The sequence below is a fragment of the Tympanuchus pallidicinctus genome, unplaced genomic scaffold (assembly GCF_026119805.1).
Source record: "Tympanuchus pallidicinctus isolate F22 unplaced genomic scaffold, pur_lepc_1.0 scaffold20, whole genome shotgun sequence".
Taxonomy (NCBI): domain Eukaryota; kingdom Metazoa; phylum Chordata; class Aves; order Galliformes; family Phasianidae; genus Tympanuchus; species Tympanuchus pallidicinctus.
In genome coordinates, this window is record NW_026294722.1 from 8,460,931 (window position 1) to 8,481,020 (window position 20,090).

The 20,090-nt window shown below is 52.1% G+C and overlaps 1 protein-coding gene and 2 long non-coding RNA genes across 11 annotated transcripts in view; 2 read left to right on the forward strand and 1 right to left on the reverse strand.

Moving 5' to 3' along the window:
• LOC128081107 (uncharacterized) overlaps positions 1-6,885 on the reverse strand; it is a 25,770-nt gene extending 18,885 nt beyond the window's left edge. Inside the window, exons 1-2 of the long non-coding RNA XR_008206998.1 lie at positions 6,774-6,885; positions 6,429-6,678 (exon numbers count right to left, since the gene is read on the reverse strand). This is a non-coding gene — a long non-coding RNA (uncharacterized LOC128081107). The remainder of the gene's footprint in view (positions 1-6,428; positions 6,679-6,773) is intronic.
• GDAP1L1 (ganglioside induced differentiation associated protein 1 like 1) overlaps positions 1-19,587 on the forward strand; it is a 28,812-nt gene extending 9,225 nt beyond the window's left edge. For 7 of the 9 annotated variants that reach the window (XM_052684022.1, XM_052684023.1, XM_052684025.1 and 4 more), the window contains 6 exons: positions 8,931-9,072; positions 11,095-11,287; positions 13,319-13,492; positions 15,557-15,654; positions 15,757-15,871; positions 18,191-19,587. In XM_052684022.1, the coding sequence (XP_052539982.1) occupies positions 8,931-9,072; positions 11,095-11,287; positions 13,319-13,492; positions 15,557-15,654; positions 15,757-15,871; positions 18,191-18,534 (1,066 nt within the window). In that variant the 3' untranslated portion in view covers positions 18,535-19,587. Of the gene's footprint in view, positions 1-7,747; positions 9,073-11,070; positions 11,288-13,318; positions 13,493-15,556; positions 15,655-15,756; positions 15,872-18,190 lie in introns of those variants that run through there. The other 2 variants (XM_052684028.1, XM_052684029.1) reach the window with 2 other exon arrangements.
• On the forward strand, positions 6,780-7,402 carry LOC128081110 (uncharacterized). The gene is made up of 2 exons (XR_008207001.1): positions 6,780-6,864; positions 7,160-7,402. It is a non-coding gene; the product is annotated as an uncharacterized LOC128081110 (long non-coding RNA).
• Positions 19,588-20,090: the final 503 nt, after the last annotated feature.

Here is a 20,090-nt window from a genome sequence, read left to right on the forward strand (position 1 = left end):
GGGAAGGAAGGAAGGGAGGAAAAGAGCAGCGGCAACAATCTATGGAGGAAAACTTATTTTACTATAATATTGGAATACAAAATAACACAATATATACAATTTAATTGAAATTGAGATTAATAAATCAGACAAGATGAGAGAGAGAGTTCCCGGGACCGAGTCAAACCTGAAAAGCTTGGAACGGCCAGGAAAGCACCCTCCTGCACCCACTGCCAGACAGCAAGAGAGCGCTCCCCCCACCCGGAAGGGCCAGATCCCGTGACTGCTGTAATGTACAGGGATAGGTAGCTGGAATTGGGGCAGTGACACTTTAATGCCCCGTACACTACATGATGTTTTGATGTGGAATACTGAAACCATAAAAAAAAAAAACAACAAAACATAGAACCATGACATTCCACCCCTTATTCTACATCGTTACATCATGCTTAGAATATATATATATATACATATATACAAACAAAAAAAACAAAAAAATTAAAATGCACACATGACTATATACATACACATAGAATTAATAACTGCACTCCCCTGGCATCAAGTTTCCTTGTGGTACACATTGGACATCCCCATTCTTCTGCATTACCCACCAAGTGGATCCTGGTCCCTGGGCAAAAACTGTACCACGGAGAGGTTTGCCCTTTCCAGAAGCTGGAAGAACCCAAACTGCCTTTCCTAACATGTTTTTTACATGTACAACAGGGACTTTATCTCCCTCTACGGTATGTAGGGAACTGGATTGGTTAGGACCATCACGATTGATAGATCCTCTGGTATTGACTAACCAGGTGGCTTCTGCCAAATGCTTCTCCCAGTGCTTAAATGTTCCACCACCCAGTGCTTTTAGCATCGTTTTTAACAATCCATTGTATCGTTCAATTTTACCAGAGGCTGGTGCATGATAGGGAATATGGTAAATCCACTCAATGCCATGATTTTTGGCCCAAGTATTTACAAGAGAATTTTTGAAATGAGTCCCATTATCTGACTCAATCCTTTCTGGGGTGCCATGTCGCCACAGGACTTGTTTCTCGAGACCCAGTATGGTGTTTCGGGCGGTAGCATGGGGTACTGCATATGTTTCAAGCCACCCAGTGGTTGCCTCCACCATAGTAAGCACATAATGCTTACCATTGCGAGATCGTGGCAAGGTGATATAATCAACCTGCCATGCCTCCCCATATTTGTACTTTTGCCATCGCCTTTCCTCCCACAGAGGTTTCATCCTCTTGGCTTGTTTGATGATGGCACATGTTTCACAGTTATGAATAACCTGTGCAATGGCATCCATAGTTAAGTCCACCCCTCGGTCTCTAGCCCATTTGTATGTTGCATCTCTCCCTTGATGACCTGAGGTCTCATGGGCCCACCGAGCCAGAAATAATTCACCCTTGTTCTGCCAGTCCAGGTCTATTTGAGCCACCTCAATTCTGGCTGCTCGGTCTACCTGATGGTTATTTTGCTGTTCTTCAGTAGCCCGACTCTTGGGCACATGAGCATCTACATGGCGCACCTTTACAACTATAGTCTTTGTTCGGGCAGCAATGTCTTTCCACAGTTCAGCAGCCCAAATAGGTTTACCCCTTCTTTGCCAGTTATTTTGCTCCCACTGCTGTAACCACCCCCATAAGGCATTCGCTACCATCCACGAGTCAGTGTAAAGATAGAGCATTGGCCACCTCTCCCGTTCAGCAATATCCAAGGCCAGTTGGACAGCCTTTACCTCTGCAAATTGACTTGATTCTCCTTTCCCTTCAGTGGCTTCTGCAACTTGTCGTGTGGGGCTCCACACAGCAGATTTCCATCTGCGATGCTTTCCCACAATACGACACGATCCATCTGTGAACAGGGCAAATTTTTTTTCATTCTCTGGTAGTTCATTGTATGGTGGGGCCTCTTTAGCACGTGATACCTCTTCTCCTGGTGGTGTTCCAAACTTTTTACCTTCAGGCCAGTCCATGATGACCTCTAGGATTCCTGGACGGCTGAGGTTCCCCATCCGTGCTCGTTGTGTAATCAGTGCAATCCATTTACTCCAAGTGGCATCAGTAGCATGATGGGTAGAGGGAACCTTTCCTTTAAACATCCAGTTCAGCACTGGCAGTCGAGGTGCCAGAAGAAGCTGTGTTTCAGTACCGACTACTTCGGAAGCAGCCCGAACCCCCTCATACGCAGCTAAGATCTCCTTCTCAGTTGGAGTGTAGCGCTCTTCAGACCCTCTGTACGCCCGACTCCAGAATCCCAGGGGTCGGCCTCGAGTCTCTCCCGAGGCTCTTTGCCACAAACTCCAAGTGGGGCCGTTCTCTCCAGCAGCAGTATAGAGGATGTTCTTTATACCCTGTCCCGTCCGTACTGGCCCTAGGGCCACGGCACGGGCTATCTCCTGTTTGATCTGTTCAAAAGCCTGCTGCTGCTCAGGGCCCCATGTAAACTCATTTCTCATTCGTGTCACATGATAAAGGGGGCTTACAATGAGGCTGTAGTTCGGAACATGCATTCTCCAAAAGCCCACTGCACCCAGAAAAGATTGTGTCTCTCTTTTGCTAGTGGGTGGAGACATGGCAGTGATTTTGTTGATCACATCTGTCGGGATGTGACGACGGCCATCTTGCCACTTTATACCTAGGAACTGAATCTCCTGGGCAGGTCCTTTCACTTTGCTTCGCTTAATAGCAAAGCCAGCACTCAGAAGAATTTGGATCGTTCGCTCTCCTTTTGTAAAGACTTCTTCTGCTGTATCGCCCCACACAATGATATCATCAATGTACTGCAGGTGCTCAGGAGCACTGCCCTGTTCCAATACAGTTTGGATCAGTCCATGGCAAATGGTCGGGCTGTGTTTCCACCCCTGGGGCAAACGGTTCCAGGTATACTGAATGCCTCTCCAGGTGAAAGCAAACTGTGGCTTACATTCTTTGGCCAAAGGAATGGAAAAGAAGGCATTAGCAATGTCAATGGTGGCATACCATTTGGCCGCTTTTGACTCCAGTTCATATTGGAGTTCTAACATGTCCGGCACAGCAGCACTCAGAGGGGGTGTGACTTCATTCAGGCCACGGTAGTCCACCGTCAGCCTCCATTCTCCACTGGCTTTACGTACTGGCCATATGGGGCTGTTAAAAGGCGAGTGAGTTTTGCTGATCACTCCCTGGCTCTCTAGTTGACGGATTAACTTATGAATGGGGAGCAAAGAATCCCTGTTGGTGCGGTACTGCCGCCTGTGCACCATTTTTGTAGCAATCGGTACGTGTTGCTCTTTTACTCGCAGCAGCCCCACAACAGATGGATCTTCTGACAGGCCAGGCAAAACAGACAGCTGCTTAATGTTGTCTATGTCCACAGCAGCTATTCCAAAGGCCCATCGATACCCCTTAGGGTCCTTGAAATGCCCCCTTCTGAGATAATCAATACCTAGTATACATGGAGCCCCTGGGCCCGTCACAATAGGATGTTTTTGCCAGTCCTTACCAGTGAGGCTTATCTCAGCCTCCAACACAGTCAATTCTTGAGAGCCCCCGGTCACTCCAGAAATATGGATTAATTCTGTCCCTTGGTGACTCGAGGGCATCAGAGTGCACTGTGCACCAGTGTCCACCAGTGCCTTATATTTCAGTGGTTCTGATGTGCCAGGCCATCGAATCCACACAGTCCAATATACTCTATTATCCCTTTCCCCCTCCTGACTGAGGGCAGGGCCCCCCTATTCGTTACCTGTGGTAACTGGAGCAACTGCACTGGTGGTTGATCTGCTTTGTAATTCTTTCACCCGGGCTCGTAATACAGGAGTAGGTTGACCGTGCCACTTCCCCATGTCTTCTCCATGGTCACGTAGGTAATACCATAAGGCAATTCGCGGTGTATTACCCCTTACTTGAGCCGGAGAGCGTTTGCTTCTAACAGCTGAGATCTTTGATGGTGCACGTGCACGTGAGAAGGAAGTTTGTTCGTCTTTAGTTAGATTGGCTCGCAAAAATTTCATCATCTCCTTCACCTCCTTTGCTAGACTCATTTGATCATCCTGATCTTCATCAAGTGTCTCTGATACTGCTACAGGTTTGTCGCGGTTAATCAGTTGAGACACTTGCTCCGTCATTTTTGATATCGCAGCAACGGCAGCATGAATCGGGGACAGCAATTGTTCGTAGTTTTGGAGCGTAACAATTAATTCATAAACTAAGGGCGTTCTCTGTTGTTCGTTGAATCTGTCACACGCTGACATCAGTGTAGAGGCATATTTGTCTGGCGCTGTTGTCACGATTTTCTGCCATATCTCAGGCGTTGTCCTCACTCTTTCAGGGTCGCGGTTTTGGTGTGGGTCGTTAGGAACAAAGTCAGGGTCATACAACATTTCCACCACGCCTATTTCCCTCAAATACTGGATCCCCTTTTCAACTGTATCCCATTTTTTCATTGCAATCTTCAAGCCATTTTTGAAGGGATACTTTTCCTTCACGGCTGTTAACACTCGTTCCCAGAGGGAGGCAGCTTCATCCGAACATCGACTAATTCCTCTATCAATAGCTGGATCTCTGGCAATGGCACCGAGTTGGCGAGCTTCATTACCATCCAGAGACAAGCTATGGGCCCCACTGTCCCAACAGCGAACCAACCAGGAAACAAGAGTTTCATTCGGGCGCCGTGTAAACTCCTTTCTTGAACCTTGGATTTCAGTCATCTTTAGAGGCCGGCGAGTAGTAATAGAGACTTCCTCTTCATCACTCTCTTCTGCACGTCTCTTAGTTTTCCCTTTTGCCTTTCGCGATGGTGGTGGTGCTGAGGAGGGCCCCTCACCTGGATCTTCCTCCACCTCCTCCTCCTCTTCTTCTCTTTTTCGTTCAAGACGCGAAGACACTCGTTTCCATTTCTTGCCCTCCACAGGAGCAACTGGTATTGTTACTGGTGTCTCCTGTGATTGATTAGATTTGACTTGGGGATTTTCCCCTTTAGCTTGAACCTCAGCTCGGAAACTCTCTCTCTCCAGAATGGTGTTATATAGGGCACGGTAAGCACAAGCCAAACCCCAAATAAGTTGTACCTCCTTAGATTTATGTAAGCCGCATAGTCCCTGACTCAAATACTGGCTTAGTTTCTCAGGATCCCACAGGTGTTCAAGGGTAAAATCCCATGACACTGCGGGTCCCCATGCTTCTAAGACCTTTCCTAAACCTCTCCATATTCCCTGCCAATCATCATTCTCTAGTTTTGGAGAAGACTCCTTCCCCTTATTACGAATGAATTGGAATACATTCAGGAGAATTGATGACATGCACACGCACACCAACATGAGAATTAATTCAGGATTCAAAAAACGTTTGACAAACCGAGAAGAAAAACCGGAGACTGGTCTGAACATCGTGTTGTTTGTAAAATTAGCTATTCCATTTGGGATGTAACTGTTTGTGAAATTAGCCATTCCATTTGGGATGTAGCTGTTTGTGAAATTAGCCATTCCTTCTGGGATGTAAATGTCAAAATTCAAATCATACCACATTGCAAGTAGGTGAAACATAGGTGTCTCCATCAGTGCCATTAGGTACCTATATACGGTTGCAATTCCAACACACGTAAGTGCAAGATGGATTATTGGCCAGTAGGTTGTGAGTAACACCATTGCTTTAAATCCTTTACACAGCGCCCCCACAATAACGAGTGGGTTCATCAGAAGCGCCTGCTAAAAAGGGGTTAATGAACTGAAGCTAATAAGAGCAGGAAAAAAAAAGAAAAAAAAAAGGCACAACCCAGACTAAGTAGTGCTCAAAGTTTACAAATATCCCAGAACACTGGCAGTACGCCTAATCTTTCAAGGTCAGGTTTTCCAACACAGAAACCTGAACTACTGATAATGCTCCCTAACGAAGCTCTCTAAGAGCAGAGAGAAAAAAAAAGATTCGTTCTAACAGCTAAAAAGCAGCTTGCCCCACGTTGGGCGCCAAAATCTGTCACGGAGTTGATCAGATCAATCTATGTCCGTGACAGGGGCAGCAGGCCTCTGCCCTCCCCCCCCACCCCGGTCCCACAAAAAATGGGAAGGAAGGAAGGGAGGAAAAGAGCAGCGGCAACAATCTATGGAGGAAAACTTATTTTACTATAATATTGGAATACAAAATAACACAATATATACAATTTAATTGAAATTGAGATTAATAAATCAGACAAGATGAGAGAGAGAGTTCCCGGGACCGAGTCAAACCTGAAAAGCTTGGAACGGCCAGGAAAGCACCCTCCTGCACCCACTGCCAGACAGCAAGAGAGCGCTCCCCCCACCCGGAAGGGCCAGATCCCGTGACTGCTGTAATGTACAGGGATAGGTAGCTGGAATTGGGGCAGTGACACTTTAATGCCCCGTACACTACATGATGTTTTGATGTGGAATACTGAAACCATAAAAAAAAAAAACAACAAAACATAGAACCATGACAGCAGAGTACCTGGATATTCAGTGCTGTGCTGCCACCAGCTCTGATATCCACGCTGTGCGCTGCAGTTCAGTATGGAATGACGGTGGCCAAGCAAAGCACCTTCAGTAAAGGACGGTTTATTGATCACCAAAGATCCGGGGGGAAGCGCTTTTAAAACAGGAGTGCTCGCACGTATCTCTCCTTTGGGAGAGCCCCGTTTTCCTTCAGGCTCTCGCACCGTTCCTGGCACAGACTGTACACCAGCAGTCGTCTCGTTTCTCTAAGCAAAGAAAAACAAACCAAAAGCCACATCAGATGTCCCTGGCTGTGCTACAGAGCTTTGTGAGCAATGGCACAGATTCCATATTTAACTACCAGTTCACCTCTTCTGACCCTGCAGGTGTGAGAGGACCTCCGGAGGATCGGCCGGTCTCTCACGGCAGAGACGTTCCAGGTCTCCTGTCCTGTATCCTCCCATGCTTATACACTGCAGCACAAAACACAAAACCCAGTCAGACACAGCAAAGACTCCCATCTGTTCCAGTGTTTGTGCTACAGCAGAACACGGCACAGAGCACAGACAGAATTCTCACTTTGAGGCCAGCCGTGACAGAAGAGCCACAGCTGAACCTCTGCAAGCTGCCACCGCTGAAGGGCCGTTGGGGAAGTCACGGGAGAACTGCCTCGCTCGGCCCTCATCACTTCACTCTAACACACACCAGCCAAACCTCGGATTTCCTTTCCTTAGCCATGCCTAACAGATCCGTGTGTGGAACAGCCTCCTCCAGTTCACCTGCGTTCCACTCTGAGGAGGCCCACACTTACGTAGATGACACAAGTGTGGAAGACCTAACAGGATACCTGGAGCACTATTTATTTATTCCAAAGAAAATGTCTCCCATGGCTGAAATGATGTATTCCTAAATGAAAGCCATAGGGAGTCACATAGTCATACAGTTTAGTTTTTTAATTAAACCTGTATATAGTTTCATACAGTCACACAATGGTTTGCTTTGTTTTGGGAGGGACCTCTAAGATCATCTCATTCCCAGCCCCTGCGGCACGAAGGGACACCTCCCTCTACACCAGGCTGCTCACAGCCCCATCCAGCCGGGCCCTGAAGGCCTCCCACGTGGGGACATTCACAGCCTCACTGGGCAACCTGTGCCAGTGCCTCACCAGCCTCACAGCAGGGAATTTCTTCCTAATAGCTGGTCTAAGCCTACACTCTTCCAGTTCAAAGCCATTTCCCCTTGGCGCTACCCGCCTTTATAACAAGAACCCCCCAGCATTCCTGTAGACCCCCTTCAGTCCTGGAATGCTGCTAGAAGGTCTCTTCTCCAGGCTGAAGAGCCCCAGCTCTCTCACCCCGTTGCCCTAGGGGAGCTGTTCCTGCCCTCTGATCATCTTTGCGGCCTCCTCTAGACTTGTTTCAATGGCTCCCTGTCCTTGTGTCAGCTGCCTCACTCAGCTTGGTATCGACTGCAATGTGATGACCGTGCACAGGATTTCACTGTCCATGTTGCCTATAAAGATGTTACATGGCACCGGTCCCATCACGAGTCCCGGGATGGACGCTAGATGGAGCTTTCTGAACACAGATTCACGGGTGGACACTGCTGATGATTCAATGCTAGTATTCCTCTCTCCGAACGCAGAGGTGCTCTTTTCCAGCTAAAGGAACCCCAAAACCACTGTCTGCCCCTGGAGCCAGTTCTGTCCCACTCACCGACCTGCTTTGCGGCACTGAGTGCCACCAGCGTGGTTTTGCAGCCCTGGAGCATCACCGTTTCCCCATGGGCATCCCCAAGGCCATTGAACACAGCACATTTTTCCACGCTGGTGCAGGGATGTGCCGGCTGCTGTGAAGGGGTGTGCAAACCTGAGCACACTGCACTGCTCAGATGGCAAAGCTGCAGGCAGCACGGCTCCCCAGGTGCGACACATGTCCCCACACTCTGACCTTCTGAAAATAACCCAGGGTCAATTCTGCTTTGGCACAGGATAGGGCTCCAGCCTCAGTGCACAGCACCCATCAGGCAGTGCTCCCCTCCCTCCCCTCCCCAGATCACTGCGTGTCTCTGAAGAACCACTGCTGCTTCTCCCGTGCAACGTTATAAGGCAGCAAGGCACCCGCTGGACGTTTTAAAGCCAGCATCTCTTGATGCAGCTCTTCACTGCCTATTTACCATATCAAAAGCAGCACAAAACCTGAATGCCTGCCGCAAAATAACTCAGGCCAGGGCTGCCCTGAATCGCTGGGCAGGCAGTGGGAGCAGCATCCTCCTACGGCAGCGATGCCACGAGCATGCCCGCTCCCCAGGGAGCCCTGCCAGGAGCCGTGAGGCCGCGCTCCCCTTTCCCAGCCCCGCGCCCGCTGCCCAGCCCCAGCACAGCGAGATGGAGCTGCCCCGGGAGTGATGCTGCTTGCCGAGCCCATGTGATGCTGGGCTAGCGCGGCTCCTCCATCGTCCCCCTCCGCTCACAGGCTGTCATGGCGACTCCCAATAACGTTACTCCCACCAACTGCAGCTGGTGGCCCATCTCGGCGCTGGAGAACGACGCGGGGAAATCCAAGGAGGGGGAGGAAAATCAGGATCCGACGGACCCCGCTCTCAGATCCCAGGACAGGCTGGTTTTGTACCACTGGACCCAGTCCTTCAGCTCCCAAAAGGTAACAGCTCGGCCGGCTTCCCGGAGGAATCACCTCTCCGGGCAGGGCATACCCTTGGCTCGGGAGGACGGCTCCGCACGCAGCCGTTTCCCAGGGTGGGCGAGGGGAGCAGCACGCACCCGGTTGGCCCTTTTGTACCCGTATTCCTGTGTTTTATCAGCATCTCCCCAGGGAGGGGGGGCTCAGCCAAACCCTGCTTTTGCTTTCAGCCCGGGGTTTGCAGCGGGAGACGCCTCTGCTTTGTGCTCGCTCACAGCCGAACGCAAGCAAAGCGCAGACAAAGGCTGAGCCGGGGACCACCCTGCGGCTGTGGGGACCTGGCACAGCCAGCGCAGGGAGCGACCCCAGGAAACACAGCGCCGTGCCGGGAGAAATTTGCCCCAGCATTGCAGCAGGGCCCTGGAAATCCCACTCCAGAGGTCCTCCATCTCTGAGCAAAGCATGGGAGCCAAGCAGTCCCCAGATCACTTTTTCCAGGCGATCCCAATGCTCATTTTGCAGCATGGCAGCAGTGCCATAAAGCTGACCATCTGCTGGGCCTTCTACCACTCCCGTGCCATCAATGTCAGGTGGGCAGAGAGCTGCCGGGGGCCCCAGGGAGCACAAAGCCATCCCAACAAGAGGCCCCTGGAGCCCCACAGTGAGCAGGGATGTCCCCATCTGCCCTGCGCACAAAGGACCTGCAGGCGCCTGATGCAGCAGGGCCACGGCGCTTATCCCATCCACCCGAGCTCCCGGGGCTGCCACAGGGATGATTTCATTCTTGTGCTGCTGACAGCCCCAGGACCCCGCTTCAGGGCACCCCGAGAGTCCTCAGCCCCTGCCGTCCCACTCCAAGGTACTGGTGGTGAAAAGGATTGGGAGTGAGGGGAGATATGGTAGCCCTTGTTTGGCTCTGCTCCCAGCATCCTCCTGCCCTCCGAGGGACGATCTGCATGGATGGAACCTGGCTTTTCTATCTTTGACTTTAAAAGAAAAAAAATATTTTGTCAGCTATTAAATAATTAATGACTAATTCCCCTGGAATTCTGACATACTCGTAGAAATGCCCATATTTGTTAAGGTGCATTTTTAGCTGCCATCAGCTGGAGAAGAACATGCAATTCTCCTTCATTCAGCACTTCTGTGAGGCATGGCTCTCCGACGAGCCCTCAAGGCTTTTTTTGCCTGTTTGACACACTTGGGTCACAAAGGTCACGTGTTCTTAATAACTCGGAAGCCTGAAGTGAGATTTCTGAGTGCACATTCACAGCGAGCACAGAGAAGAGCAGAAGAGGAGGATGCTGGGCTGCATGTGATGCCCCAAGATGCCCAGGGCCGGAGTCAGCATTCCCACCTGTACAACGGGCTGGTGGCAGCCCAGAGCCTCGTAGAATCCTTAAGGTTGGGAAAGAGCTCTAAGCAGAGAGGAGGGGGAAACCAGGCACCGGGGCGCCAAGGGGTTGCAGAGGGCTGTGTGATGTCCCTGGGTGGCTGCTGTATGGGAAATGCATGGGGACAAAGGGGCAATGCGTGGCTCCAGCAGGGAAAAGGGGAACAAAATCCCCCATCGAACTCTGCTTGCTGCCAGGACTCCCCGGAGCACAGCAAGTGCCTGGAATCCTTTCTCCTGCTCAAGACGTGCCCAGAAAAGCCAGAGCCCAACCCCAAGAGAAGGACATACCTGAGTTATGGCGTGGGCTTCCTCCAGCCGAGCTGCAGCACCCACTGCAAGCAAGGGGCAGCATCACTTCAGCCTCCTCTTCCTCGGGTCTGTGCTGCTGCTCTCTCTGACCACCCACACCTGGGGGCTGAGGGCGGCCGTTCAGCCCTCCCAGAGCCCTCACCCCAGCTGCTGTCACAGCGCCACGGGCCAGACAGAGGCGACCCTGCAAAGTTCGGGCGGTTGCGGGTCTCCTTTGGGACGTTCCCTCCACTGCCAGGAACGGAGATCCTCACTCAGCTGCCTGCCTGGATCCTGCAGTGCGCTCAGGGCACTGGTGGGGCTGTGGGGCTGAGCTGTCCCTCTGTGCCCCGCTGCAGGTGCGCTTGGTCATCGCTGAGAAGGGGCTGCCCTGCGAGGAGCGCGATGTCAGCATGCCGCTGCTGGAGCACAAGGAGCCCTGGTTCATGCGGCTCAACCTGGGCGAGGAGGTGCCCGTCATCATCCACCGGGACAACATCATCAGTGACTACAACCAGATCATCGACTACATGGAGAGGAACTTCACAGGAGGTAACGGGGGCACAGCTGCGTGCCGGGCTTCGTCTCAGCACAAACGTAGGGCAGATCTGAATGTCGGTGGCCAAATGCACCCATTTCCTCCCACAAAGGTTTGGCTCGCCCACGTCCAATTCTCACGCTTTCCTATCAAAACGAAGGATTTCCAGCAGAAATCCTCAGACATCCCTTGCAAATCCTGCAAGGGGGATTTGGGAGAGCTGCAGCTGGGTTTGCCCTTCTGTCCTAGAGTCTATGCTCCCATCTCCATGGCTTGGGGAGCCCATGGTGTACGGTGGCATCCCACCAGGCTCTGCACGCTGGGGACAGAGTGACAGAGATCCAGAGGAAGGGACGGCTGAGAGGGAACTCCTGTGTCCTCCCCTTGGAGCAGGGCTGAAGCTGGGACGCTGAGGTCCGAGGCCGCTCCTCACGCAGCTGCTTTGGCAAGTAGCATCTCCAGCCCCTTAGTCCATGTCATCCCAAATCCGCAGGCTGCCACGCTGGGATGCTCCGCCGGGAGACTTCAAAGCCCAGCACGGAGCTTTGGCTGTGGCATCAAGACTCTCGCCCCAGCATCCATCAGCCTTGCGGCGGAGGCATCAAAAACATCTCTAAATAGCTCCCCAAGCACAGGCACCATGCCAGCTCAGCTGCTCTCCTCTCCCGGCCCGGCCGCCATCGTGCTCAGCAGAGGTGCCGCACTTCCTTGCCGCTGGGATGGCAGACAGACAGACAGACACCAGAGCCCCACAGAGGAGCCCCCACAGCAGCGGCCCCACGGATGGGGCAGCCCCGCGTCCTTGGTGCACACTGCTGCGTGGGGCTGCAGTCCTCACACTGCTCCGTGCTGCTGCCCGGTCCCTACGGAGAGCAGCTGACCCGGCCTATGTTGGCAGCACGCTGTCCCCAGCAGGGGACATGGGCACGATGGGGATTCATGGCTCTAGCAGGAGACACTGCGCTCTGTTTTGGGGGAACAATCAGCAGTGTGCCATGCACTTGTGGCTGGAAGCCAGCAGAGCTACCGGCTCAATTTCTCCTGTCTCTTCCCTTGCCCTCCAAAACATTGAAAGTATTTATCTTCAAGAGTTGGCAACAAAATCTTTCCGCTGTCAGTTATGTTTTCTTGCCACAGCAGAACACTGTGCTCCCTCCCCACTGCTCTGGGAAAACTCCTGCCCTTGAGGTTTTGCAGCCAGGTGCATGGCCTCACCTTCCCACTGAGAAGTGCCATGTAGGAAAACCTGCGAAGAGGAAGGATGTCTCCCTTCCACTCCTGTTCTGTTATAGGGCCTTCATCCACCCATGTTAAGTGGGAAGGGCATCATCAGGATGTCTCTGTATTGCTGCAAGGAGGTAGAACTCACCTTGCAGCAATGCTCAGAGCGTGGAAATCCTGTGTAAGGAAGTATGCTCACAGCTTCCAGGAATGGAAGTACTGACTTTTTCTGCTGGTGACACTGAGGTCAGCCAACAGCAAAGGATGACTGCTTGGCCAGTTTTGCAGTGGGGCCAGAGCCATTGTTTCAGTTCCTTAGTTAAGCAGCAGCATTGGCCACTGCAAAAGTCCATCAGCAGCTGCTGTGAGCTTTGCTAGCTCCAGCTGCTGGCTTGTGGAGAGCCCTGTTCTGCAGATAGCCCAGCTCGGAATCTCAGCAATAAATTCACCCACTACCTGTTAACTATCCACAGAAGTCATAAACATTTATGATCCCATAAAGAAAAGCTCCTGATGTTCTTGGGGGAGACAAGAGCAATGTTTCCCTCCTGCTGCCATCCGCTGTGTATTCTGAGCTGTAAACATAATAAAAAAGAGCACAATACAAACTGCCACCCCACCAAGGTGAATAAAACCCAACAAACCAAGGAGGTGCAGAGCCCTGGGGAGAAGATAGTCCTGGCACTGAGGGAGATATGTTCAGCTCTTTGTTTTGTCATCCACTCCTTTGTAACCCACATGGAATGGTCTCCGCTATGTGACCATGAGCACCTGTCCCCAAAAGTTCCAGCACCTCTAACACATTTTCAATTTGCCCCTTCCAGAGAACGTCCCCCAGCTGATCCCTGAACCCGGGACCCTGCTGCACTCGCGGGTGTTGCAGTACCGGGAGCTGCTGGACTCACTGCCCATGGATGCCTACACACATGGCTGCATTCTGCACCCCGAGCTCACCACCGACTCCATGATCCCAAAGTACGCGACCGCTGAGATCCGCAGTAAGTCACCTCTGGGGCAGGGAGCCGGCAGGATTCCGGCCCTGCACCTCCCGCCTGGTAGGCTCCGTCTGCAGGCAGCTCCCATAATAAACACCGGCTCCCCTGTGAGTTACCAGCCAAGGACATTGGCTGGTATTCTGGCTGAGAAGCTCAGAGTACCTCTGTAGGAACAGAGAACCCTAACAGCCACTGCAGGCTCCTGGTGGAAAACTGGGAGCTTTGCTATTTTGTGGCAGTGTAGAGTCTACTTCTGGCTGCACCCACACCCATACTGGCAGAGCCAAGCTCTCATTCAGAGGAACAAGGATGGAGACAGATGGTGCCTGCCAGGAGGAGGTTAGCCCGGCTTGGGGCAATTTATTGCAGCCCTAAAGTGTTACTCTGCATTTTGTATCCTCTTCTGCCATTTACCCTGCTCCCTTCCCTCCATTAGCTCCCTTGCACGAGACCCTTCCCGATCTTCTGATGCCCTGATGGAGACAAGGCAGTGAAATGCTGAATTTCCCTGCTGGTAATGCTGGCAGCACAGATATGATTTGCAAAGGCAGCAAACACACATGATACAAACCCAAACCTGCCAGCACAGCCGCTGCTGCGCTCCCAGCCCAAGCGCAGCCACCCTCCTGGCCAGCCCTGCTCCTGCTCCGCAGCCCCAAGTGCTGTACCTGGGCAGGTGGATGAGCACAGCTGAGCCCAGGGACCCCCCTCATTGGAGTGGGGATGCACACGGTGACAGCACGGCTCTGACCTCCAAGGCTGCAGCCAGTTTGACTCCCCAGAGCCTCTGCATGCAGCCAGAGCTGGAACCTGGGATTTGTGGGATTAAAATGACACAGGGCAGGCCAGGACCCTGACTCAGGCACAGGGGTACCCGTGGCCCTGTCCTGCATCCTTGGCCTTCAGACTCCTGTGATGTGGGTTCCCTCCCAGACCCCTTCCACCGTTCACCAGTGGGCTGCCAGTGGGGCTGCACCCTGCACATGGACACGGCTCCCTCTGGCTCTGCCACAGAGACAGGGGAAGGCAGGCCCTGATTTGCAGACCAGCTCTGCATCTTGCTGAGGTTGTAATAATTTCCAGGAAAAAAAATCAGAGTAAGAGGTGCAGGACAGGGAAAAAACAGCTTGGTAGCTCTGGGCAGGCAGAGGCAAACCCTCAAGGCTGAAAATGGGAACAGAGCAGAGGTGCTGGAAGACTCCCATCCATGGAGATTGAGTACCTTTTCCTCTCCCTCGTATCTTTTCTTACCAAATCCCTCCATCTGTGCACTGCACAGCGGGGAGGAGGCTGCCCTGTGCAAGGAGCTCTTGCAGCAGGCAGTCTCTGTTGTTCCAGACTTGTGTGAACACGTTTGCTGGTGTTTAGCAATTAGCAGCTGTTGCAATAAACCAAAACCTGATCTCTGCTGCGCACTCAGCAGCAGCCCAGGCCATGCCAGGGGAGCTAGGATCTGAATTTTACTCTGTCTGGTCCCGAGCCTCGCTGTTGGGAAAGGCCTGGCAGACAGCGAGGCTGAACCAAACACCAGCTATGCTGCTTAAATCCAACCTCACCCTTGGTTTTGTCGTCATCTCTCCCATCAGTGCTTTGGGACAGACACCCGTTTTCTTCCTGGTGTTGCATCGCACAGCCCACTGAATGGGGCTGATCTGTGCTTCTCCCAGCAGAGATGGGAAAAGCGGCTCCAGGGGAAGCTGAGCCACACAGTCTATTCTTTTTTAACACAGAGGAACAGCACTTCAAAGCTATTTAATGCATCAAAAAGTCTCATTTTCAAACAAAACAGCGGGATTGTGCCTGCAAATCCCTCTTAATTAAGCTCTCTGAAGGGAGCTCAGCTGCTTCCCAGGCTAACCTGTGGGATGGGAGTACTCCAAAGCTGCACTTCCAGCCTGCTGAACAAACCATTTTCCTGCTGTAAAAGCTGGCAAGGCTGCAGCTCACCAGGGAATATTCCAGTAGGCTCAGCTCCTGCCTGCCCTCAGCTCGTCCCTGCCCTCACACACAGCCAGCAGCTCCGGGTGGGAGGACAGAGCCTGCAGCCCCTCTGTCTATCTCCCCCAGGGCATTTGGCTAATGCCAGCACGGAACTGATGAAGCTGGACCACGAGGAGGAACCACCGCTGACAGAGCCATACCTCTCCAAGCAGAAGAAGCTCATGGTGAGTCGGCCAGAGCTGCACGAGGCTCTTTGGTGGTGGGCATGACTGTGGGGATGCATAGCCATCGGTCCATCCATCCGTGTCACCACTGCTCTCCACCAGGCCAAGATCCTGGAGCACGACAACGTGAATTACTTGAAGAAAATCCTGGGGGAGCTGGGAATGGTGCTGGACCAGATCGAGGCTGAGCTGGAGAAGAGGAAGCTGGAGTACCAAGGTAGGTGCTGGATGGTGTTCAGACAGTGTGCTGCTTTGGGGATGGCCGATGGCTCTGCACACTGTGAAAGCCCACACGGAGTTCCATGGGGCTTGCACTGACAGTAGAGGGGCTGCTGCAGACCATTTGGGGCTCTCCCATTTAGGGCACGCAGCTGTTATTTCCTTGCTGACCTCCAGGTAGCCCCTCCACCTCGCAGCTTTGCTCCTCCTGGCTGCTTTGCAGGAGCTCTGCAGTCACTGCAGCATGGTGACACGTCCCACGTTCCACAGTGACCCACCAACCGGCCGCTAACCCTGCGGTCCCATTCTGTGCCCACTGCCTCCATGGGGGGAGGAGGATTCGGCATCGTGCCACCACAGATGTGTGTCACCTGCAAGTCTTCTCTGCCTGCCCACCTCCCCGGGCTCCCAGCGCTCAGCACCGGGCCGTGGCACACGGCAGGGAGCCTGGTGGCACAGAGGAGCCCAGTGAGGTGGCAGCTCGTGCGTCAGTCAGCAGCAGGAGGGCTGGAGTGGCTGTGGCCTGCCCTGACCTCAAACAAACACCGCCGAGCACCCGCCGAGAGCCGTCCCACAGCCCTGGCAGCGCAGGCACGGCCGCGCATCGCTTGTCCCACCGTCACCTCAGCATCCCTCTGGAGCAGGGCTCCTAACCCCGGGACAGCTGACGATGGCAGGGATGGAGCACAGCCCAGAGGTGTTAACGAGGGGCAGCCCCACAGCCGGCCCTATGTGGGGAGCCGTGCGTCATGGGGCCCACAAGCACAGCACAGGGCTGCAGCGTGCCTTGAGGTCTCATATGCGGCACCAGGCAGCGGCTTAATTGCATCCAGCAGGCAACCTCACTGACTGACCTGAGGGCTGGGGGGGATTCAGCAGGATTCTGCCTCCTTAGGTGCCCTCTGCAGAGCTGCTCCAGCCAGGTGCGGTGCCCCCCACTTCCAGGTCCTCCACCTGCCAGCCTCAGGGCCACGCAGCCTGCAGCAGGCTCCGGCTGTAGCACCCCACAATTTATTAGCCACTGAAAATATTTATTGACTAATTAAGCCTAGGCAATCTGTCCACTCAGGCTGTGCCTCTGGCAGGATTAGGCAGGCTGCCAGGCTGGTACAAACGAGGCCTACTAATTACCAATAACTCTCATGGCCTGGCCCCGCAGGCAGCTGAGCTTCAGTTGTGCCTGAGCACAGAGCTGCCTCCAGGCACCAGCCTTCCACCCTGTCTGTTAAGTAGAGCTTCACACAGCAATACTAACTGCTCAGGGCAGTGGAGGAGCACCAAAATAAAGGATTTGGTGCAAAGCATCCCAGGTTTTAAGGTGGAGCACAGATCCCTATCCCTATGGCCAGCAGCAGATCCCACCTTCCCTTCCCAGCGCATCTCAGCATTTTGGGGTCTCCTTTTCATTTAAATCCACCAAAGGAGGATAATGTTTCTCTGCAGCCTGGAGAGAGCAGGAACTGGACTTCTTACCATGTACTGTGCTTTACTTCTGCTTCTGAGATTTGCTGGGCAGGTGCTGAGCAGCATCCCAACTCCACTGCTTGCTTGCAAAGCATAACAAGCAGGGATATCCAAGGCACAGCTCTATGCAGTGGACACCTGGGTTTTGTGCCCCTTCTGTAGTTCTTTCCTTTCCTGTACCTCCCTTTATTTCCTCAGGAAATAACCTGAGCCAGCTTCTTCCAGCATGCTTTTTCATGGACATATCCTGGATGATGTTATTTCCAGGCTCACCACTATCAGGGACTATCAGTGCTGTGATACCTTCTCTCATGCCCAGCACTCACACGAGCTGTGCCTGTACCCAAAACCTGGTTCGTGGCACTGAAGCAATTTGGTGTCCCAGTGCTAGAGAGGGGACTGAGTCAGGACCTCCCCAAAAGCATGCAGGGAGAGCAGCCAGGCTGGGCCAGCAGATGGTTTTGATTCCCAAGGATTTCTCACATCCCTAAAATAGGACCATGTTACCGTGTCAAACAGCTTGCATCTCCCAGCAGCAGCCAAGGACAAATGCTGTTGCTCTCTCTGAGCATTAATGCAGCAAAGTGGTCACTGAGCCACAACACAGCTATTTTGTAGATATTGATTTGTGTCCCCATGCGGGTTATAAATGCCCGTTGCACGTTCCCAGCTTTGTGGCACCACGTGGCCTCCTAACAGTTAAGGTCTGGTCTTCTGGGACGTCACAGTGCTCAGAAAAGGATTTGGAGTCTAATCCAAAACCTCCTGCCTTTGTGGAGCTTTTGAGCAAGCCTTTAAGCATCCATCCAAGGATCTGTTCTCATCCTTCCTCTTCTGTCATTTGTTTCTCCAGGGCAGAAGTGTGAACTTTGGCTCTGCGGATGTGTCTTTACCTTGGCCGATATCTTGTTAGGAGCTACCCTGCATCGCCTCAAGTTTCTAGGACTCTCTAAGAAATACTGGGAAGATGGCAGCAGACCTAACCTACAGTCCTTCTTTGACAGGATACAGAAACGCTTTGCCTTCAGGAAAGTCTTGGGAGACATACACACCACGCTGCTCTCCGCAGTGGTACCCAATGCCTTCAGGCTGGTCAAGCGGAAACCTCCCTCCTTCTTCGGAGCCTCCTTCCTGATGGGATCTCTGGGGGGAATGGGATATTTTGCTTACTGGTACTTAAAGAAAAAATACATCTAATGCTGGCAGCTTGGTGTTTAGATTGGTGTCTCTGTGCTGTGTGAAATTATGACGAAGCCTCAGTAACTGTAATGAAATTTGAGGCAAGGTATGAATAATAATATTGTTTAATGTAACATTCCATAGTCTAGAAGTAGAAAAGTATACTGCAAGGAAATAACAGCAACAAAAATGCATCAACTTGTAAATGCCTTTTTAGGTTTAAGTATTCCACTCCAGTGGGAGGCTTGGGGGCTGGCCTGGCTCCCCGTGCCCACTGGGAAGCACTGCGGGTGCAATTCCAGGGGGAGATGGGCACCCTGAGGAGCTCCCAACACCCAGGTTAACAGTGGGACTTGGATACTCAGCCCTGTTTGTGTTTCCAGAGTGTTCACCGGCCACATTTCACGTATACTAGTAGGGACTTTCTTCTTCTACAAGCCAGTGTTATGCTCAAAGGCTTTTCTGGGGCAGGGTGCAGTAGCTGGTCACAGTGAAGGTGGATTTGCTTTCTTCAATTATCCTTTTTTGTTTTTTTTTTTAATTATTTTCATCAAAAAGAATATTTGTATGGAGCTGCTCTTGGCATACATCCACTTCGTATGCCTGGTTTTGGTGGGCTCTTTTTAAAAAAGAATTTGATGCCTGTCTTTAACTGCCACGTTTTTCTCCTGACATGAATGATTTTGACTTCCACCCTGAGCTTTGGCACACAAAGGGGATCCTTGTTTTAGCCTTTTGCCTCCATCTTGAGTTTCCTTTCATGGATTTGCAAAGCATCTTTCACCACCTGAGCATATCTGGACTCTGACCAAGGACCACCATTTCCAGAACTGTCTGGAGAAGTGTTCCAGCACTTTTCTGAGGACGCTTTGGCTTTCTCTTCTGCTGGGGGCTCCTTTCTGTCATTTTCTCGCTGTGTGTTTTCTTAGAGACACTTTGCACAGAATCACATTTATGACTTTTTTGTGCCTTTTGCATGTTGGAAAGAATGATGGGCCTCACTGCTACTCATGCTTTGAAAACTGAGATCTTCAATAAACCGTATGGGAGGAGTAACTGCTTCACATTGCTAAATGCGTTCAACAAACTTCCAGTCTAATTTCAGAGCATGCCCACGTGCAGCAGGATGTGCAGGTGGTTTGTGCTTTTCCTTTTGTGTTGTATCAGTATAAAATTTGCATGGAAACAAAGCTTATTCCTCTGGCAAGGCACTGATTTCAGTAAGCACTCCTCTGGCTGCTTTTCAGAGCGTTCTGGTGATCCCTCGAGTAACGCTGCATTTGTAGGCTTGGGGACGTATGCCGAGCGTGGCTGAAGCAATACGTGTGGCAGTGCCTCCAACTCAAAGGTGATCTTTCTGTCCTGCAAAGCGGCAGCATTTCCTAGGAGCTTTGGTTCTTGATACCAGCTGGCAGTCACGGAATTGTGAATGCTGAGCAGGAGTTACGGGAGCTGAACATGCGGGGAGGGACCAGACAAAAGCAAAATGCACACGTTTGAACTGTGTTTGTCATGATTGTATGGGGCTGGCCTGACCTACTTCTAGAACACAATCTGTGCAGCTGCAAAGGCAC